General features: G+C 39.9%; 1 protein-coding gene across 1 annotated transcript; it reads left to right on the plus strand.

The window, feature by feature from the left end:
- The first annotated feature begins 403 nt into the window (after positions 1 to 403).
- On the plus strand, positions 404 to 21,521 carry LOC137133106 (serine protease HTRA1A-like). The gene is made up of 9 exons (XM_067516324.1): positions 404 to 1,013; positions 7,582 to 7,681; positions 8,384 to 8,588; positions 17,867 to 18,061; positions 18,142 to 18,174; positions 18,267 to 18,381; positions 19,020 to 19,077; positions 19,254 to 19,349; positions 20,833 to 21,521. Exons 1-9 carry the CDS (start codon positions 554 to 556, stop codon positions 20,999 to 21,001), a joined length of 1,431 nt encoding a protein of 476 aa, XP_067372425.1. The 5' UTR covers positions 404 to 553; the 3' UTR covers positions 21,002 to 21,521.
- The last annotated feature ends 1,062 nt before the right edge of the window (positions 21,522 to 22,583 follow it).

Genomic DNA, 22,583 nt, shown 5'->3' on the forward strand with positions numbered 1-22,583 from the left:
AGTAAAAAATAGAGGACACAGGCATGCAGGATGTGTGGAAAGCTCCTTTGAGTAATGGGTTTTTAATTTTCCATTTTATTTGTTTGCGGTCCCAGCAAACATTGTAAGGCTATTAAGGGACTGTCTACACGCTCCAGAGGTGCAGTAGGCAGACCTTGACCTTTCTGACCTCCTTAAAGCAACCTAAATGAGAATGTATTTACAATTGAGTTACTTTTCCTGCAGTGACATTACGATTGAAAGCTTAAACAAACACAGCCTCCCTCTGTTTTTAAACCCACGCTTTTGACGTGACCCCCATCGCTAACACTGCAGTTCACGTTCAGCACGTCACATTAACGCACCAATCACCAGGCTTGTTGTGATTAAGTGAGTTGCCTCTATGACGCGGTGCAGTAATTGGTTGCGCAGTGGAGTTTCTGTTAAATGCATTTCCAGCTGAAGTGACTCCTCTTAGCACTACTGAGCTCTCTCATCCCAAAGCACTGCAAGCAGAGACTGAGCTTTTTCAACTCTTTTAAACTTTCTATTTAAATCTTTAAAACTTTGAATCATGTTGTGGTCAGTGTTGTGCGTAATCACAGCTTTTGCTTTCGCGCCGGCAGATGCACAAATCTCCAGCCGGTTTGTTATCGGATGTCCAGCTCGGTGTGACAAGTCCATGTGTCCCCGGATACCAGCGACCTGCCAGACGGGACAAGTCCTCGACGCCTGCCGCTGCTGCCCGGTGTGCGCCTCCGGGGAGGGCGAATCCTGTGGCGGCAGCGAGAAGCTCGGGGACCCCGTGTGTGGTGAGGGGCTGGAATGCTCTGTCTCCGACGGGGTGGCATATTCCGCCACGGTGAGGAGGAGAAGCAAGAGCGGGATTTGCGCGTGCAAAGCCACCGAGCCCGTTTGTGGAAGTGATGGGGTGTCCTACCGGAACATTTGTGAGCTGAAGCGGGTCAGCCGCCGGGCGCAAAAGCTGCAACAGCCACCTGTGCTTTTCATTCAACGGGGAGCCTGCGGCAAAGGTGAGGCTGGGTTTTTTCATTTAGGACATGATCCACAAAACCCTAAAACAAGCAGAAATGTGGATAAGAAATGGTTTGTGGTTGGGGGGTAATAGCGGATTACAAGATCGTTATGAAGAGTCATTATTACTGTGTTTGAAATGCTCTCTACCGAGTTAAAATAAAAAACACTATTTGGGAAAGCATTGATAAAACAATAACTTTTGGTGATTTAATCTCCATTCTTCACTGATTGATCTTGAGCGTGATCCCTCACTGGACGTTTGTGGCGTAACCTTCAAACAGATGTTGTGACTTAAAGCCGCATTCAGTCGCGCACAATTCCCATGTGTCAGGAAAAACAAGAGCCCCTATTCAAGTGTGATTCCCCCTTCTTCCTGCATTTCAATTAGACTCCACCAGAGAACTGTTTTTACTTTTGTCCAGCTGAATGAAGTCATGAGCTCTGCACTGATGCAAAGCTTTATGTAAAGCTTTGGATCCTCTCTGGCATGCTAAACCAACAATCCCATGGCCTTAATCTGCTGGGTCGTTTTATATACAATTCAGTGTATACCAGGGCAGTCTGGTGAAAATTAGCTGAACAGAGAAGAATGTATAAAGCCAGACAAGTATGAAGAAGCCCGTTATTAACAAGATACGTTTGTAACAATAGGTATGGATGTGTGTTTTAGTACAGTCCAGCGCTTTATCAGTGACATGTGAAAAGTATTTTACCCTAACAGACAGATATCCTTCATTCACAACCCACATGAATGCACACTCTGTACATTTTGATCAGCGAGTGATTCATTATCGTTAGTGTTTATGTGTGTGATGTGTTTCAAAATGGCCAGGTTCTAAATACACTTGCACTCGTGCAGGCCACATGTGGTAAAGACATCTTATTAGTTTTCAGTTTTGGTGTCTGCCTTTGTTTTTACATATGTCCATCTGTAGAGGCTACAGCGTGTGCAAACTACTGAATGAATTCCAACACCTGCTACCTCAAAGACCTATAACTTTGCTCAAGGCTTGGAAACTTACAGTGCACCCCCTCCCACAACCCCCGTCTCCTTCCTTTCCCTTCTTTTTTCTCTCACAAGTGTCTCTCTCCCGCTCTGTGTGTTTCTGTTGTCGCTCATAAATCACACCTAACAGTTACATGAAGGAATGCCTGGCACTGATTCAGAGACACAGATCCTCCTCTGTTGAAGACATTTTAAAACAGACAGTAGACAAAGAGGAAAACACGAAATTAGCAACCCATATTTTGGGGAAATGTTTGCATTTACATCAAAAACCATTGCGGGCAAGATGGTAGGGCAGACTGTATCACCACATTTGTTTGTAAGCAACTCAAATGGTTAAGTCACCCAGGCTGGTAACCATGTCTGAAACGGAGCAAGACTGTGGTAAGAGCTATTGATTTTCCAAGGCACCCAGTGAAAATTTCCACAGCTGCAATAAAATGAGTCACATTTCATTTGGTGCATCCAAAGTTCCCCTGTTTAAGCTGTTGGTGAATAACACTGTCTTCATATAGCATCTCTCCTTTTTTTAAAATAACTTTAGTATGGGATGTGATTAAGGCTGTACACTTAGATTTCCAGGCGCTGACACTGAAAAGAAACTCAACCCCCTCTGTGCGCCTTTAACTACCCTGCAACTTGGCCCCATTTTAAGAAAACACATGCGAGTACTCTTTGCATGATGTAATTTCACGTCTGAACTGTAAATATGGTCATTTTGCAGACTGTTCATTTTGGCAAAGAAAATTTAGATTAAATTTTGCTACAATTTTGATAGTGGAAAGACTGATATGAAACGTGTTGAGACTGGAATTGGACCAAAAGTTTTGCACTCGCATGGCATGTGGACCCCGCAAATTATTAGTTTTTGCACAGAACTGCATTTAGTGGCTGCAGAGAAAAAACTAATTATTATTAATCGAGGTGAATAGAGGTGTGATCATTATTTGTAAATATTTTAATGCAGGTGAAAACGTATTTCCATGTGTAGCTGCTGAGCTTTGGGGCTCTGGCTAGTGGCATTTGCTGAATATGCACATTCTTCCCCGACTTGTCTCAGCCACTCATAATATTGAAACATCATCTTTGTGCATTCGACCTGATTGTTCTATCAGTTGGTCTGTCTGTTTTCCTCATCTAGTCTCCTTCCTATTCACAATGCCTGTGATTCTCATGCTTATACTATAGGCGTCCTGTAGTACATTTATGTGTGTCATCTACCTCGGACGGCAAATCGAAAACATTATGTTTGTGTGTCAGCTTTCCACAAATAACACAGATAAAGCACACAAACCTGGTGGTCACTGGCAGACAATCTTACAAGATGCTGCTTTACATTAGCATTAGGGACAGGTCCTGATACACAGTTCCAAATTGGACCTGGTTTTGTAAAACTCTGCAGTGAAACAAATCTGTTATCAAACCTTTCATTAACTTTTTTTTAAGAGAAAGTGGTTGAAATGACTGTTTCCTCCAGCTAACAGATGTTTTCATTCCCCAAGAATTACTTAAAAAAAAAATTCGTAAGGCATTCAAAAGGACTCGGTCTAAACAGATCTAAAAAGATCTTGTTATATTCAATCAATCTCCATCCCTGACTGGCATCAATATTGGTGAAGTACTCAGCCTAAATCAGTAACCCAACTGGAAATTATTTAAAGCTTAAAATGAGAAAGGAAACATAACAATATGTAATATTAATAGAGGAGCAGAGCTTACCGTATTCCCCTCTAGTTTCTTCAGTCTAGAAGAGAAGTTGCTTCCGCCTGCAGACGCCAATTAAACAGTGGGTACTATGTATGGGGAAAATTGAAAACGAAAAGAAGCTGCGATCTTTAGTTGGGCCCTTGTGGTGAAGGTCAATGTTTAAAGAGAGGAGGGGGTAATGTGTAAATTGGGTGTTGAGAATAGGAAAGCATGTGTGTTTGTCTCTGTGTTTCTCCAGTCAATGGTTAATTTGCTTTCAGAAATAATATTTGAAACATTTGATTATTGTTAGCTGCTGGTCTTTTTTTAACATGACTCACTTTTCCCTATAAGCCACCTCCAGCTACCGGTGTCTCCACTTAAAATGTTTAATTTATTAGACCACAGTACAGTAATGCAAATGTATTACTCTACATATGTAAATATGTCATTCAAACTTTGTGGTTTGTAACAGCGTGTTTTGTCAGTATAAGTCTGCCAAAGCCCACAAGAGACACATTTAGTTATTGCAGAGTAAGGATTTGATAATGTCCCACTATAGATTCTAGTCTTTTGTCATCATTCACCTTCCATGGTGTGGTTTCCTTAAAATGTACCAGCAGTCCATACAGTATTACAAACCTGCAAACACTGACACATTTAGAGTCAACTTTATACCAGCTTCTATTTTCAGTACCATCTCCAAACTATTTTTTAAATTGTACCTTAACAGCTGTTAATTTGTTAATCTTTAGGAAACACAATACTTATTAAATTCCAGCCTGGCATTCACCAGAATCACGGCTCAGCATAAATTATTCTAAATCTAAAGGGAAATTTTGCTGGCTAGTTTGCCTTCTGTTTATTATTATTTATTAGCATTAATTACAGTACATTTCCATTTTGAGTTTACTTTTGCAAGTCTTTTTAGTGGAGTTCCTCAGGGCTCAGTTCTTGGTCCACTGGTTCATCAGCCGTTCTGGTTGCATTTTCTGTTCTTATTTGCTGTGATTAACTGGTTGACGAACAGTCTTCAGGACTCTTTTGCGAATATGCCATAATGTTCATAGAATGTAAAGGTTATGTTTGATCAAAAAATGCTGGCAAAATGTAACTTTTTCGGTTGTTCATGCTGCAACTTCAAATACTGTAGCACTATATCCAAATGATTTCCAAATGTCAGTTATTCATGCCTTGGTCTGTTACTTGTTTACATGCTTAAATAAATCATCAAACTCTAACTGATGAAACACAGCTGGTAAATGCTGAATTGCTGACAGCATAATAGGGCTTTGAAGACCTTTTTGTATGGATGGACCTTTAATACATGTTTCATGTGCTGCCCATGTTAACTTAGTTTTATCATAGTGACGCACTTTGTGATCGTACAATATATGAAAATCTTGAGCTTTATTAACTAAGGTAGCCACAATATTTTTGAACCGGGTGGTCACTAATAGTGATGAATCTCCCTAGAATATAACCATTGTCATAATCAGGAAACTGCTTTAATTTTTGAGTTTATTTCATCAAAATATACTTATCCTTTTCTCTAATTGACCAATATCTCAGTCAGCAAATTATATTCACACTAGCATGTATATCAAGTAGAATCTAGCACATTTTTAGGCCAGTTATACACTAGACATTGGTTTATAATTATAGCTCTCTTGTTATGTCAATAGCAATAAATAATGGGTTGTCAAAGTGCTTGTCCACGGACACTTCAACCTGCGGCCATTTAGAGCCGAGGATCAAGCCACCAATCCTGCAATTAGCTGACGGCCTGCTTTACCTTGTGAGCCTTAGCCTTTCTTAGTTAAAGCTGCATGCTTTGCAAGTGCAGCTGTGCACTCAGAGCAATGACCTACAGCTGGAAGTAACTTTGTACCTTATCTTTCACATTTCAGAACTTTCCATCACCTACACTTTGTGATGTATCTCCTCTTTTGACACCTTATTATAATACATTCATATTGTACTTACAATGGTTGCCAGTTATTTATTTGCTACATTGGCTGCAACTACAGGTTTTCCAATGTAAACCTCAGGCAACAATTACAAGTATAAAAAAATTTCAAAAGCAATATACTGACTGTTACAGTGACTGAAAGCTATTCACTGACAGATTTCACTTTCTCTTCAGAACTTCAAAGTGAAGAATGAGTCAGTTTTTGCACTTACTGTAAAGTGACAGCTGCTTTTCAGTTTGACTTGTAAGTGAACTGAATTCTAAAACAGTAAAGCCTTTCTAAGCTCAGCTCAATAGTGAATTCATCTGCCACAGTAATCAGTCAACAATGGCTTGTTACTGAGCTCTGATTCATGAGTTCCCATCTCCAACAAACTGTCAACAGTGGACCTCTAAGTCCTATAAGTCTACTCTCATATTGTGTCCCTGGCCATGTGAGGAGGCAGAACTCGTCACAGCATGGTGAAGTGGAAGAAAGCGAGAGCCTGTATGAATTGTCCAAAAACAACACAGGTCCCGAACACTGGGCTCGCTTTTTCCAAATGTAATTTTATCAGAGCTGACTACAAACACTCTGGGTGTGAAGCTATAACAGAAAGAAAATGACAACAACCTGTGGTGAGAAACACTACAGTAAGAAAGAGACATTGATCCAATTCTCTATTTGATTTGTAGCTTTTATGTTCACAAGGGAAACACAGTATATGTAGAATGCTTGGACAAAAGTGGTTTAATTTTGTTTATGGCAGGCAGCGTCAATCTCGGGGTGGCAATGTCAGTCCATTTGTTCAGCACAGGGCAAAAAATTCTCAGTAACCTTTTAAAATACATTTTAACATTCATGCTAACCAGAAGCATCCAGGCTGGTGATCTGCGACTTTTTATTCCCTCCAGTTTTCATTTATCCTATAAAATATCTCAGCATTACAACAACATTTACCTAAGGGCCAGAGGAGGCCCCCAGCTTTTACAATTTTCAACTTGTCCAGCACCTATAAATATGATGACAATCCCATCAATCTCTGTACTTTGTGTTTAGTTTCATAACAGTGTAAAATGCCAGCACGCTAAATACATTTGTTAACACATGATAAATACTTATGACCTTATCACATGTATATGCTTGCATGCTATCATTTAGCTAGATGAAGAGATTTCCCCTCTGTGGGTTGCAAATGTCCATTAAAGCAAGATGGTGCTCATTCCCTGCTTGTGTTGTTTCCCTTTTCAATAACCCTTTGCTATGGGTGCCTCTGACTTTTTGCAAAGTCTGCACTCCAGGAGAATGTAATGATGGAAAATTGTCCTTGTGAGACAAAATAGTTGAGGCACGTGGCAAAATAAGGGGTTTGAGAGTACAAGGATTAAAAAGATTCTGAGAGAAAAAGACTGAGGAGTCTTGATTCATAGCTTTGGCTAAACTGTCTTCTGGGTAAGACCTAATTACCAGGTAAAGCTGTCAACATTTCCTGACTTGCCCAGCAGGGCATGAATGGTTGGTGAGATGGGTGATTAAGTGAATTTGGCAGTCCCCACACATTCAGTGTCAGACTGTGCATGAGAGAGTGGGCTTACACTCGAGAGGAACAGTTTGGTCTTGACAGAAGACCTGCTGATGTTTCAAGAATTTAGAGTCTGTGTATAACCTCAAAAACTGGATAAGGTAAAGGTAAAAGGTGAAGCTTAAGTATTTATTTAGATGCTTTATGGCCAAAGTTAAGCACTGCTAAGTGTGTCAGACCAGGCCCAGACAGTCTCAACCGCAGATGAGCTTTGATATTTTATTCTTTGTCCGCACTGTCTTATGATAAAAGACAGTTTCATTTTTTGGGTTTCTATTCTTACACTGCTCGTTTATTTGCTTGCTCTGACATCCTCCGTGTGTGTGTGTTTTTTCCAGCTCAGGACAACCCAGACAGCCCCAGGCACAAATACAACTTCATTGCCGATGTGGTGGAGAGAATTGCACCTTCTGTGGTTCATATTGAACTGTACCGCAAGTAAGAATCATGCATCTGTGTGTGCCCGTGCGTGCGTGCTGTGTGTGTGAGATTGGGACTGTTTGAAACACACTACGATTTAAAGCCCACCTGTGAATTTACCCAGACCGCACCTGTTAGTAGAGCAGCTCACTGTCCTCTTCACTTTCTTCCTCGCCATCTTGTATTCTGTTTTATCTCTGCTTCTCATCCTTCTTCCCTCATCTTTGTCGTCTTCCCTCTGTCTGTCACAATGGTTTATAAAGTGATTCTTTGAATGTCGGCAGCACTCTGATTTCACCTTAATGTCTCAACCTCTTCCATCACTCAGATCTCTCGCTAGTTTTATTTCTTCCTCTATCGTTGCTGCCTCAGGTTTACTTAAAAGGAGTGTTTAAGTGAGGTTGTGTTCTGTATTTATGCTAGAGGGTCTGTGTGTTTCCCCTCTCTTGTTTTTGTTTCATGTTTCCTTATTCTGTCCCGCTCACATTTGAATGCTTACCTTTATAGTTATGTCTTTAAAAAAATATATAAAAATCTTACAGATGCTTTAACGTTGTCTTTCAACTTTCAGCTTTTCAAGTCTTACACGGTGGTTACATCATCCATGCATTTTGGTGTGTTCTTAGTTTGTTTTTCTAAAACAGACTTGTTGAAACAGTGAGGTGAATTCCAATACTCTAATTACCTGCTCCTCCCTCCAACCTCTCCTTACCCCTACAGGATGACATATTCCAAGAGGGAGGTTGCAGTAGCCAGCGGTTCAGGCTTTGTTGTGTCTGAAGATGGCCAAATTGTGACCAATGCCCACGTAGTCGCCAATAAGCACCGTGTGAAAGTGGAGCTGAAGAGCGGTGCTTCCTATGATGCCAAAATCAAAGACGTGGATGAGAAATCAGACATCGCCCTCATTAAGATTGATGTACCGGTCAGTAAAAGTGTTAAATAGTGGGTAGGACAGCAAAGTGTATGATGTGTTTTCTGTTCACTTTAATTTAATGCGATTTACTGTATGTCGGACAGGTGTCTCATGAAGGTAAAGTTCAACTTTCTGGGAAATACACTTATTCACTTTGTTACTGATGAGAAACTCAAAACCATGCATGTGCCCTAATGATAAGCCTGCGATAATTAGTTTGACTTGGCAAAACAGTTTGTGCAGAGACTCCAGGACATCATTGGTGCAATTCTGGTCCAAATAATTTCCTCCAAAATTCATGTTGAATAAATAACCTTTGTGTTGAAGGTTGCCGAACTGCCCTGTTTTTAAAATGAAAAATAAATGAATAAATAATAATAAAATATCTTATTTTTACAAATTATATTTCATATGATGTAGTTTTCTGCTCTCTCAACCAGTGCAATAACATAAAAACTTAATATTTCTTAGTTCAAAAGCTGAAATTTTAAGGTTAGTGATTAATTTCAGAGGTAATTCAGAGTGTAAAGGAAGTGAGAATGCAGGTCTTTAAAAGACCGCTGGACAGCAATCAGTCCAGATAATGTTGGTGTTCAAACACAACAAGCTGCAGTTCAGACAGATGTAACACAATTCTGTGAATTAGAGCTGTGCCAGCTGAAAGCCAGAACTGATATCTAAGGAAAGGGATAAATATGTTTCACCATGCCACTCATTCCCCCATTTACACACATGCACACACACACTCAGACACCAATGGCTGTGTCTGCCATGCAAGGTGCTCTCCCACCGGAAGCAAAATGGGGTTCGCTGCCTAGGGACATGTAGCCAGGAGGGACCGGGAATCGAACCACAGACCCTGTGGACCATGGACGACTGCCCTACCAACTGAACTACAGCCGTTTTCTCCCTTGTCTCTGTCTGTCTGTGTTCATTTGTACTGAAACACTGGACAAGAATAATGAATCTTATATATGTTAATCACAGTCAACAGTCATGTGAAAACAATGTTTGGCAGACAGCCTGAGCCCGTTGATTTGGAGGAAAAGCAGAGTGAATTATGCAGGGCTGGTTATTATAGGCTTAATAGATGATAATGACAAAAATGTCCAATTCTGACCAAAGGCTGAAAGATTCAAGTTTTGATCAGTAGACAATGTGAGCAAAGAAGTGACAGACACTTGTTTGTTGTTGAAGATGTATTAATAATATCTATTCATCCCGGTCAATGTGCAGATGTGGCGCTTGTTTTCCAGCTTTTCATCTAAAAGGTATTTGTACCTGTAGCATCCCTCTGCATGACTTATTTACTTAGTAAACAACAGGCAATTGTAAAGAAGCACGAAATTGTATTCAGATGAGAGTCAGATGTTTCCAGGGTGTCACAATGATAGAAAACACATTCAGCATCATCAGTATTCTTGTTTTGATAGAGTGCCAGTCATTGTGTGAAGCCTGAGCAGGTCACCACGGCCATGAGTCAGTGATGAAGTATCAGAAAACCTGTTTTCCCTTTTGGAATGGCCCCATGATTCGTGTGGAATGGCATTTCTGCTAATGAAGGTGGTTTGGTGTGTGTGTGTGTGTGTGTGTGTGTGTGTGTGTGTGTGTGTGTGTGTGTGTGTGTGTGTGTGTGTGTGTGTGTTTGTGAGAGAGAGTGAGAGCTACTTGGAGCTTGTGAGAGTTAAAACATGAGCAAATTAGAGGAAGACTGGGCGTAATGAGAGGGCAGGAGGGCAAGCAAAGTTGTCATTTTGCATTACATTTAAAAGGTTAAATATAGTCATCCAACCTTCTGCTACAGGATATTTCATCTCGGTACCTAAAGAGTAAATGTGAATTGGTTCTTTACTCAAGGACAGCACTGAAGGTAAAGATAACTCAGTCATGTCATAGCAAATCACGAGTTGGTTGTCTGTAAGTTTTTGGATATCATCACACTGTTTGGTAACTCTTGAACTTGACACTTAATATTTCACCTCACAAACAACACAGTCTTTAATCACGTGCTCATGACTCTCCTAATCTGGATTTTTCAACTGTCAGTCCTGTATGTGAGTTTTTAAAGATTATCTTAGTTTAAAAGTGCCTTTAAAGGAGGCCAGGCACTTCACCTTCAGAATAAACAACGTTTTAGGACAAGTCTTTATATCTCCACTCTATCTCCTTCTGCTCTTCCATCAGTGTTTCTCCCTGCTCTTTGTTCTATTCCTCATAGCGTTGTCTTTATTAAATAAAAGCTGACTGCTGATGAAGTCAGCATTTTCAAAGAAAGCACATATAATCAACAAACAATTGCAGCAGGTTATGAGTGAGAACGTTTAAAAAGTTTCCCAGAAAACAATGACTTGTTTCTTTCTGTTTTCTTTTTCTTTTTACATGTGAAATTGGAGTTTATTGGTAGTAAAGCCCAATCCATTCCTGGGGCTGTGGTCTACCCCTTGCTCTGGGGAATACATTAGTCTGTGCACAGCAGCTAGAACTTCAGAGAGAAAGAGAAGGGGGGGGAAATGCTGTATTCACTTGTTCCTGTGTAGATAGTGTGGAAGGAAAAGAGAAAGCAAGAGGGAGTGATGTGGTCAAGGCCTGGCAAACGGATCCATATGTTTAGAAGACTGCAATTTAATAGGCTAAAAGGAGCACTGTGTGATGTGGCAACAACACAATAAGCTCATCATGTTTCAGGTTTTAAAAGGCCTCTTCTTAACCTCATTAACTTACCCAGAATTTGCACGTGGTCACATTCGCTAGAAATTTGTTTCGGTGAGTTGGACACGCTTGCTATTACCTGGACGTTTTGACTCTGGCCTGAAAGCTTGTTCACTTGGAAAGATGCTTATTTAATTATACAGACTTATGTTGACCCCCACAGATTTGGAGGGAGCCCCATGGTGTTGAAGTGAGTTCAAATGTACAGTTTAGAAAATGTTCCACATTGTTCCACATCATTTTATCACATGGCTCATTCGGTTGATTTGGCTCATTTGTTTTTGTTTTTTTCACTCTACTCTACAAAAAATAATTTTACTGAATTATGGCCCCACTGAAACTGACAATTAACTATTGATTAAGTGCATCGTCTAAACAAGAATAGAGCTTTTTCACCAAATCACGTGATTAGTTGCTGTATTGAATGTGTCACTGACTGGAAGGGAGTGCAGATGTGTCATTGTCTACTGAGTAATTTGGCCTTGGGCAGGGAAATTGTCCCTCAACATACTTGAGTGACAGTATTGGAGTGTTGAGTTTTATGACATTGTTGAAGATCAACAATGCAAACGAGAGCCAGGTTCTAATGTGAACACAGGGCTTCTTCTTCTTCTTCAGTCCTATTTAAAGTGTTAAAGTGTTGCTTCTGGTTAAGTGAAGACACTGTACAAACTAAAGTCCATCTGGCTCTGGTTAGGTTCGGTTCACCAAAGCTTTCTCTTTTGTAAAACGAAATCATAAATCAAACATCTGTTTTGCTTCTCCAGATAGGCTATAGTTAATCAACGATTTACATCTAAATACTGTATTAGCTGTAATAACAAGGATATAACAGTTTGATCTGTCATCGATAGTTGTGATGTCAGTGGGGAAAACTGACATTTACAGACCAAAAATGAGAAACAACGTTTGTCTACTGCAATTTGCAAGCAAGGACTTATTATTTTAAAACTTACAGCAAATGATGAGTGTTGAAACTCCTCATTGTAAAATGCACATATACTGTGTGACCATTGAAAACTTCCTTTTTCAACACCAGACACATACAAACTTTAAAAAAAAAAAAGACTACCCATTAAAGATGCTAGCTGTGACACCAGGAAAAAGTGCTGCAGTGTGACAGGGAAAACTGACTTCATGTTATATGGTCCCATGAATCAATGGCACCATTTGTCTAGTAATAAGATTCTCAAACCTTTCTCTCTGGGAAATTTGCCTGGTGCTGGTTTGGGCTCAGCTATTATTGGAATATGTATGTGTGTCTGAGTTGCAGAAAGAAAAACAGGAATGCACCTCAATGTAGCCATGTGTTTATGCATTTATCTGTCACACCGGTTAAGTATTTACCTATAGGCAGTAACAAATGTGTACAATTTCCAACATGATCACTACCAACAGAAAAAAACAATCATCTCGTCAGTTATTTTAATCGTTAAATCAGCGTGTGTGTGTGTGTGCGGACATCCACACATGAATGGGTTTTTAACTGGCCCATCCCCTTCTAATGGGGGATGTGAAGGACACGCTCATAGCCAGTGGAAAGACACTGAATGTTATTCTTGTGAGACAGGCAGAGGAGAAATGAATCACATCCTCCTCTCTTCCATCCTCTCGTCTTCATCCCTTGCCTCCTTAACTGAAATGGTTCCCATGCTTCAGGATGCAGTTGGGAGGGAGAAAAGCCAAGGAAAATACACACACTCATCTGCCCTGATGCGTCTTGATGCACTTTCTCTTGGCCTACATTTTGTCTGTTTAATTGTTTTCCAAGCCCATTGGACCAGCAACAGCCTTGTTAGAAACTTTTTTCGCCTGCCAGTCAGTGACATTAGTTCAGATGCACCTAAGGCATGATACAGCAGCTTGTGGTTCTGTTACATAAAAACATTATGAGCAACAAGTTTACTCTGCACTGAGCAAACTTTTTTTTATTGGCCACCATGAATACAAATTCTTTTCACCTGTTTGCACGGCTCTGCTTTGACCTGGATAGATCAGTTGGTGCATCCCTTTAATTATAGTTACTGTGTATGAATGTGTGTCTGTCATAAAGGACAAAATGAATGATATGTCTAGGCTTGGTTGTTAACAAATGTGATGCAGCAACATGAACCTAAGGAGACAAAAGAGTATATTGTAACGACCTTAAAAAATTAACCATATGTAAATTTTTGGCATTTTGTGTACTCCAGATCAGAAAAAAAGTTTTTTGTTTTTACCCTATAATTACCCTTTAGCAAGTGGTGCATTTTATTATCAACTAAGTCGTTTATTGCAAGTGTCACAGTCCACAGTTTGGGTGTCGACTTTAGGAAAGTAGTGTACAACACTTACAGGCAGAGGTACAACCGTCTGATTCTGAAACGGGAATCCAGGGACTCTTTGCGTTGCCTGAGTCAATTCCAATGTGCTCCACCAAACATATAAAAGATAGACTAGAGTACACTGCCCTAAACATATAAAACCTATAGGAATTGGTCTTACTTTCATAGGTTTCAGCCTTACCAATCTGATATCTCCATGCAGAGTACAGACAGTGAGTCATTGATCCATTTTTACACCTTTCATCCTTTTTAAGGTCAGTGCTGGAAAATAACCCAGCACACGCAGAGCAAGATGTGGGCTAAATGCTGAAAAGGTGGCTAGACATCACAGTGAAACATTTCTGAGCTGTATGCTGTAACCCCTTGTATAAAAACATGACCTAATACTATTGAAGAAAAGAGAAATGCAGCACATACTGCTGGAAGTTAAAGCACACACAAGACCACATCTCCTCTCGTCACTGGGATTTGTTCAGTTTAAAGTTTTGTGGTGTCTAGCCAGAGTTCTCTGAGCTCTTGTGCAAAACTACACAGAACGTGACATACACACTGAGCTAACAGACATGTGTTTGCTCTTATGCAGACAAAAAAAATAAAACCTAAAACCATATGGAAACCATAGTGGTTTCTGTAGTGGTGTCAGCAAGGATATGGTTTGTGTCATTCGAACGTGTTGATGTTACCTACAGTGTGAGGAATTGCTCAGTGGAGCAAAGACCAACTTGATGTGTTGACTATGGCTTTTGATTACTACCAATGTCTGTGTATAGTCTGTCTTAAAGTTACTGTATTCCCTTATTTGTTTTTAACAAAAGGGCACTAACAATCATTCATTTACACAGTCACTTATATATCATACAGGCACCAGGTCTCTCTCTCACACACCCACCCACACACACACACACACACACACACACACACACACAGTGCCCCCTCTTTCCCACCTCTCACCTTAATCTACTGATCCCCAAACCTGGTTTTACGTACAGTATGTACATGCTAAATCCTGCCCCGTTTTTATTTGCATTAGCAAACCCTAAGGGCTCAGGTTCAGATGTCAGCAGTAAAACTCTATACCTTAGTGTACTTATGAATTTTGTAAAGTAGAACTTATATTAATATGTTCCCTGCTTTGAAAGCAAAAAGGAGCCTAAGTGACTGCAGTTGAGCTTATACACAGCTGGAGTCACATACTGTCCCAACCAGAGCAGCTTCTGTGTCTGAATGTGTGTATTTTTATGTGGTCTGCCTGTATACTGTATCTAAGCAGTGCTGGGTGTGTGGGTTTTACATTCACATTACTAGTGATTTACACACAGCACGAGCAACTTAGGGCTCAGTGTTTTGCCTAAGGACACGTCGATATGTGGACCCTACGGTTAATGGACAAAAGCCTTAACCTCCTGCCACAGAACTGGTTTTAATTTTCAGACTTCAATTTCTGAGAGTTCATGCTCAGGCAACTCTCTCTCTCTCCCTGTCTTTCTCTCTATCTCTCATTTGTTTATATATCTATCTGTATGTTCATGTGCCGCAGACCCTTTCGAACCATAATTCATCCCTTCTTGACTGGAGAATGCACCTGTTCTTCTAGTAACCAGTTTTAAATTAAATGTGTTTATGTCGGAGATTCATTTAAATACCTGTTACTACAACTTATTTGGTCAAGGCAAAAATAGCTTTCCTTCTTTCAATCTGATACCCCACCAACACTCAAGAACCTGGGAAACATGTTTATTTTGTGTTACATGATAGAGAGAAACCTTTGGCACCATGCTGAAGTTCAAAAACAACAATGTGTAATCTGCAGTGAAGTGGTCTCCTGCCTAACAAAACAAGGTTTAATTTGCAGAAAGTAGATGGTGTCCTCCTCGACCACATCAGATCAGGCTTCTTTAGTAAATGCAGTGCGTGTGGTTTATTTTTCTGAGCTTTTCTCAAATTGGTGCTCTTTTGGTTCTCTAAACAAAAATAGCTTTTGGTCATAAGGCTGCAAATGTAATATTAAGCAAAACTGTCTCATTAATCTCAGACTCTCTTCCTGTGGTCTGTGGTGTTTGTTCTTCCCTTCTTTCACCTTTCCTCGTTCCTTTAAGTGTGGCTATAGTGTCTTTGGCCGAGGCACCAGTGCATCTTAACCTTCATCTGAAATAGCAGGGTGAGTCACTTGGGTGGTCAGGAGAGACAGACTCACATGGCAAAATGATTTTCCACAAGTCACTCCAGATTGCTGACTAGTCATGATTAGTAAGTGATATGTAAGCTGGAGCTTTTCACAAAGGTGGGCAGTCTGCATGTTCAGTCTTTGTTCTGTCTTCTCGCATTGGTGCTGTTTGGTTTTCAGCAAACGGATGCATTTTGCACCGTTTGTGATTTTGTGTAGGTGTGTGTGAGATGGGTAGAGACCTCTATAAGCGACTGAGCTGCTGCAAGGCCTGCCTTGCTCTTTAGGAACACACTGGGATTAACTGCAGTTAAAGGTAACATTTTGGACATACATGGTTTTCACATGATAGCAACAGTTGCCATGAAACCACCAGTATCACTGACTGTTATTGCAATCATGCTGGCCAGCAGTGGCCAAGTCCTAAATGGCACTGACTCAAATCCACCTGACGTCCACTCTCTCTCAGCTGTGTGTATGTTTCTCTTGCAACGTCTCCATCTGGTGATACTCTTATCCCACCATGTGAAGGGAGAAGTGGGGGTAATAAAGCTGCTACTCCTATGTCAGGTGTCTGTTCTGTGTGTGTGTGTTGCCCAATGCATGCTTCCTGTTTTGTTTTGTTTTTTGTGCACATTACTGTGGCCAGTGTATGCATGTCTACTTTTACATCCTCATAATGTTCCCTAACAGCCACCAGAACATTTGTGTTAGTGGAGTATGTGTTTGTAGATTACAAGTGTATGTTTATGCATTTGTGCATGTGAGGTAAGGTGGAAACTATCAATGTCATCTTCTAATATTAATACCTTAAGTGTCAAGATGGCTTACAGCAGTGTGTACTAAACAGTATGTTTACCCACAACCCAAATGTTGATGATCATTTAAAGTTTTTTAGGAATCATGTCATCTATTCATTTATTTATTTTACACCTGCAGACTTTTATAAATTCAGAGCAAAATGTGTGCTTCTATGGGAACAACAAACGTGTCACATTCACCTGAATGTGCACATTTCACATTGATCTTTTTGTTTGCATGTGCGAACCTTGTGTTTCTGTCTCAGTTATGTTGTACTCTCCTCTGGCATCTATTTATAACACCGAGTAAACAAAATGGAGCACTTGGGAAGAGACCTTTTTTTCTGACACACTGCTCGCCTGCCGTCAGAATGTTGGGTACAGTGTGTGCACAGACTCAACACGATGTGGCAGCGCGTGGGCTTTGACTGCCGGCTGCCCAGCAGAGATGATGTCATTCACAGAAGGAAACTGTCATTGTGGAGGGATAAATATATCCTTTCTGTGACTGTCTGAAAAGGCAAGCACTCACTAGCCGAGTTTCCATTGGCCAGTGTAGCAGGGAAAACGTAAGGTAGTCATTATTTACTGTATCACTCAGTCTTCCAGTATCAGTGGGTTACTGGCACACATTCATTATTAGGAGGGATTTGTCAGCTGGAGTACACTTTCAGTCCATTAAATAAGCTTTTGATCTTGATTATTAGCTTTTCGAGTTGAGTTGTTTGGGATAAATGTCACTTCCCTCTGTGGTGGTAGCGGAGTAATTGTTTTATATGGGAGCATTGCCATGGTACTGAGTGAATTTTGTTTCAAAGATTTGTGGTTTTACAGCAATTATTTTCCTAGTCTCCACTCACGGAACACATAATATAGAGACGTCATAAAAGCTTTGCAGAGTAAATTAGTTTTAGTTAGATTATATTACCTGCTAATTAAGCTGATTTACAATGTTACAAAACCTACTTTCTTTTTCACATAAAGACTATAGCCAAATATAGCCAGTTTTTACCCTATTCAGAAAACCTCCATGGAGGATCTTGTAAGGATGCAGATCTCTTATCTGTTGCATAGATAAGTAAGCCGATGGCAGAGGGGTTTTCCACCACCTCTCATAAGCAGCCACCATGTTCTGATTAAAGACTCTGACTCTGCGAAAGCCTTTGAAATATATGTGGGGTTTCTTTAATATATAGTCATATTTACCTGCTCGTGCATTCATTATGTTATTTACATTTTTCACTTATCTGTAATTTAAAAAGGCTGACCCTATGTCTTTCTAACATGCAGACCACGCTCCCTGTCCTGTTGTTGGGCCGCTCATCCGATCTGAGACCAGGGGAGTTCGTGGTCGCTATCGGCAGCCCGTTTTCCCTCCAGAATACAGTTACGACAGGAATCGTCAGCACAACTCAGCGAGGGGGGAGAGAGCTGGGCCTGCGCAACTCTGACATGGACTACATTCAGACTGATGCTATTATCAATGTAAGCGGAAGGAGATGCAATGACAATATGCATACACTTTGTTCCTAAAAACAAAAATAATTACTTTTGTACTTTTTTAGTATGGCAACTCTGGTGGGCCTCTTGTGAATCTGGTAAGCTCTTGTTTTTATATTTCCGTAACTTGTAAAATCCACATTGTTATTTGTCTGTCACTAGATGCTAAGCTGAGGTTTTGCTGTTTTAGGACGGCGAAGTGATCGGGATCAACACTTTGAAAGTGACGGCTGGCATCTCGTTTGCGATACCCTCAGATAAAATACGACAGTTCTTGGCAGAGTCCTACGACAGGCAGTCCAGGGGTATGAGCTCTCACTGATGTAGATTATTATGTTTTCATTTTATTGCTTCTGCTTAATCACCAAGACAAATTGTAGGGGGCAACTTTTAAACACTGACTGAAGATTTGGACCCAGACCTGACGTGCATATTTACTTTAGTACATAGAGTACATCATTCAACAAACCCTTTCTGCTGTTATTTTTTAGCTCTGCTGTCTTAAAATGTAGTTACTTTATATTTACTTTAATAAATCTATGCCTAGCATTACCTAACAGTATTATAGCTCTGCAGATAAACTATATTGAAGAAAATGCCAGTATATGTCACGTTGTTGTTGTATTTACTGTTTGTGTGCTTTTTACCTCACATACAGTAGCGTTTTGGAAGAGCACACACATTTATTTTATATCGTTAGTGGCTGCCAACATGGCTTCTCAGTTTAAATTGTCTGTAAGATGATATAATTAAACAACACTTAGGATGAGACACATGGTCTAAAGTAATGTTTCTTTACTCACATTCAGAAAAGGAACACACTGAGGGATTTTATTTATTTATTTATTTTTGGTCTACAAAACAGCCTCCTAAAACTTGGAACCCAGACTTTTGCAGACGTGAGGACTCATGATTGTATTTGTTTTGTGTTGTCCATCTCTAGGGAGAACAGCTGCTAAGAAGAAGTACATTGGTGTGAGGATGATGACCCTCACTCCAGCGTAAGTTGCACAACATCATCATTGTTGGCATAGTTTTAAATGCTGAGAAATGTAATAAATGATCCCCTTCACTGTGATTAGGGCAAAAGCAAATTGCAAAATTCATGTTTCCTATTTTCTGCTACATATAAATGGCGATAATTGACTGAATTGTCTCTCCTATCCTTTACCTCTAGGCTGGCCAAAGAACTGAAGACTCAACACCCTGACTTCCCTGACGTCACCTCTGGGGCTTATGTTATGGAGGTCATTGCAAAGACTCCAGCTGCAACGTAAGGAAGATATCTTGCCCAAAAGGCTCTAAAAGCACAAGTGAACTTAATTGTAACATTATGGTTTTTCGAGAAGCACAAATGCAAGTTGACCCTGACTTACTCTCAGCTATGAAATAATGTATTTGGCAGTTTATGCTACACGCAAATGCTTAATTCCCACAGGATTCACATCACTCACCATAGCTCCAGCTCCATCTCTCAATGCAAACAGACAACATATTTAATTTCTTTCCATTATTTTCTTTCTCTCCTTCAACTGTCAGATCTGCACATAGATACACACTCAAACACATTCTCAGCCTCCTACATAAATGTCTTTGTAGAATTTAAATTCATGCTTCACTTCAGCATGCCTGGCCCTCTGAAATATCCCCCTCCTCCCACAATTGCAGCCCACTGTAATCAGCCACCACCACAGCTCCGGCAGAGTGGGGCTTGGGAGACGCTGAGGTCAGCTATTTCATTTAAACCTCTTGCAGGGAGGTTACTAACTTCGCTGTGGTTTTCCTATGCCTGTTCACCCGGCCCACTCCAGAGTGGTCTCCAGTACAAGACCTTGTGAGAGTTTACCCGTTGCTTAAATCACCCTGCTTTTTGCATAATAGCATTTCTGTGGCTCTGTTTATACACTTTTATGCTTTTCATCTCACTCTGTCTTCTGTTAGTTTATGGCCTTTGGAAAGCTTGACCCTGCTGTAGGGAACCTTCCATTTGCTGTGTTAGGTGTTAGAGCAGCTGAGTGTAATGAGGGGAATACTGAGCGGCAGTTGTGTTAATGAATGCTGTTGCACGTGAATGTGTGGTGCTCTGTGTTTACATGTGGCTGTGATTATGCAGCTGTTGTGAGAGTTTGTTGTTGATATCACTGTTGTTGACTGCTTTAGTCTCTGTGTGATTTCATCTTTACTACTTTGTTTGTTTGTTTGTGTTTTTTTTCCATTATAACTGTATGTTTGTCCAGCGTGTTTTATTTCCTTAGAGCTTGAACCTTGCTGTGCCATCATGCCATCATTTAAGTTTTTACAACAGATGCTGCAATTTTTCAAAATATTCTTACAGACCTGTAAATGAACCCGAGCAAAGTACACATTTTATATAAAGCACTAGGAACATAGAATGTGTAGTTTTTTTTAGCTGGTACATCTGTAGGTCATAAAATTTGCCTGCTTTTAGTATTCTATTCACGTTTAAACAGGAAATGCAAGCAACACTTTATGTAAGGAAATAAAACAGGAAAAAAAGACATTTTATCATTAGAAGCATGAGGATAAAGTTGGCCAGGTTGTACATTTTTGTTATTGTCAACAAATATATTTTTTAATAGTTTATCCGTTAAGTTTTCTAGTGAACATTTTCAGCACTGCGTAGGTGTGCAGGATTGACTCCTTAAATGTGTGTGTATGTATACATATACAGTATTACATATGTAAAACATATGTCATAAGACATAATAAGCCCTCCTCTTTCCTCTTTCCTCCAGTGGTGGGCTGAAAGAGCACGATGTGATCATTTCCATAAATGGACAGAGGATCTTATCAGCAACTGATGTCAGTGCCGCTGTGAAGAAGGATGACACCTTGAGAGTAGTTGTGCGTCGTGGAAATGAGGACGCCATCCTCACCATTGTTCCCATAGAGATTGACCCTTGACCTTCCTTAGATACCACCACAAGAGCTGGAGCTATGTTTTACTTGTCACCAGCGGACCTTATAGTAGAGAAGGACTTTACTCACACAGCCTGTGCCTGTGGCCAAAGGCCTGTGACGTCATGCATCCAGGAAAAGTTTGGCTTTGCCTTGAAAAGAATGACTGTACACATGCTCAAGACAGTGCTGTACTTTGATTTCCATGTGTATTATCACATTTAGTCTTTAATGCTTTGATCGGTGCTTCCACTGTTGGGTCAGCAACATAAGAAGTTGGTTATTTACACTTTGTTTTTGACTGCTTTTATTCTGTTTTGTCAATTTTTTAAAATTGGCTTTTGCTCAGTCAGGCCTTCCAATGCAACTTTAAGTAAGATAGAGACTCACTTTGCAAAACTGACATGTGTAATTGATGTTTTCTAAACTACTTTTTTTTAAGTACTGTAGAACATTTTTTTAATGTGTGTGTATTGTATACTGAGAAGAAAATAAAGGGTTTCCTTTCTTTTGTTTTGACACTCAACATTTCCCATTTCCTTTGCATCTCTCAATTCACTCACTCTGGACTCATATAAAAACACACACATTTGGAGACCCAGGCAGCTGACTCTAAATATTTTCTTTGCATGTGTGCAGCCGTTCTTTACTTGCACACGCACACATGCACACACACCAAAACAGGACATGAAACCAATCGGAATCTGGTTTAAATTTCATTTTTATTGCCTTCATATTGGCATGGTCTGGCGTGATTGTTGGGATAGGGGCTCTGCAGGCTGACCTCAGAGACAGGAGTGCGAGCCAAATGGAGATCCAGCCCACAATGCAGTGGCTACAGATTTGTGTCTTATATAAATACACCTAATATTTTGGTAGAGATATTTGTTTACCACATAAATTTTGAATGAAAATGATGGAGTGGATTTTATGACAACAGCAGACACCATCACACATTACAAACAGCTTCATAATATACAAGAAGTTGACCCTTGACCGAAAACTCTTTTACTACCTTTAAAATCTTCTGTGGAAAACTCTAAACTGCCTTTTTATTTTTGTAATACACAAAAACTCAAATGAAAGGTCAGTTTTGCTGCACTTACTACAGATAAATTAAAAATAATTTGAATGGCTATTCACAGGGACATATAATGTCATTCAACAGTGGAGCTACTCACTTTTTGCATTTCAATAACCAGTAGATGTTTACCCTTTGCCTCGGGGGCAGATTTAGAATTTTTCATACTCAAAATAGGGTGGCCCTCTTGGAAAATAATTTAAAAGGGTTTAAACTGAATTTTAAAAACCTTTAAAGACCTGAAAATAGTACACTGCATATTAATAAGCTAACACTGTGTTTGTAAATGTGTTCATTGTCAGAAATGTCAAATATGTAACGTATCTACCAATTTTTACTCTAAATAATCATAAACAAAAATATTAAGCAGTTCAGAGGTGGTTAAAAATTCATACTTTGCTGAATTAATCTGCCTGGTTGCACTTGCTACAAAATGATATTGTGATATAACATATAAATGTACATAATAATAAAGGGCTATCTTTTTATAATTTAAAAATATAATTC

Source organism: Channa argus, chromosome 1, assembly GCF_033026475.1.
Source record: "Channa argus isolate prfri chromosome 1, Channa argus male v1.0, whole genome shotgun sequence".
Taxonomy (NCBI): Eukaryota; Metazoa; Chordata; class Actinopteri; order Anabantiformes; family Channidae; genus Channa; species Channa argus.

Excerpts from the sequence above, each read along its gene's own strand:
- LOC137133106 (XM_067516324.1), top strand. The coding sequence starts at position 554 with ATGTTGTGGTCAGTGTTGTGCGTAATCACAGCTTTTGCTTTCGCGCCG. Across the intron at positions 7,682-8,383 it reads CATATTGAACTGTACCGCAA|GATGACATATTCCAAGAGGG; the intron begins GTAAGAATCATG and ends TTACCCCTACAG. Across the intron at positions 19,350-20,832 it reads GCAAAGACTCCAGCTGCAAC|TGGTGGGCTGAAAGAGCACG; the intron begins GTAAGGAAGATA and ends TCTTTCCTCCAG.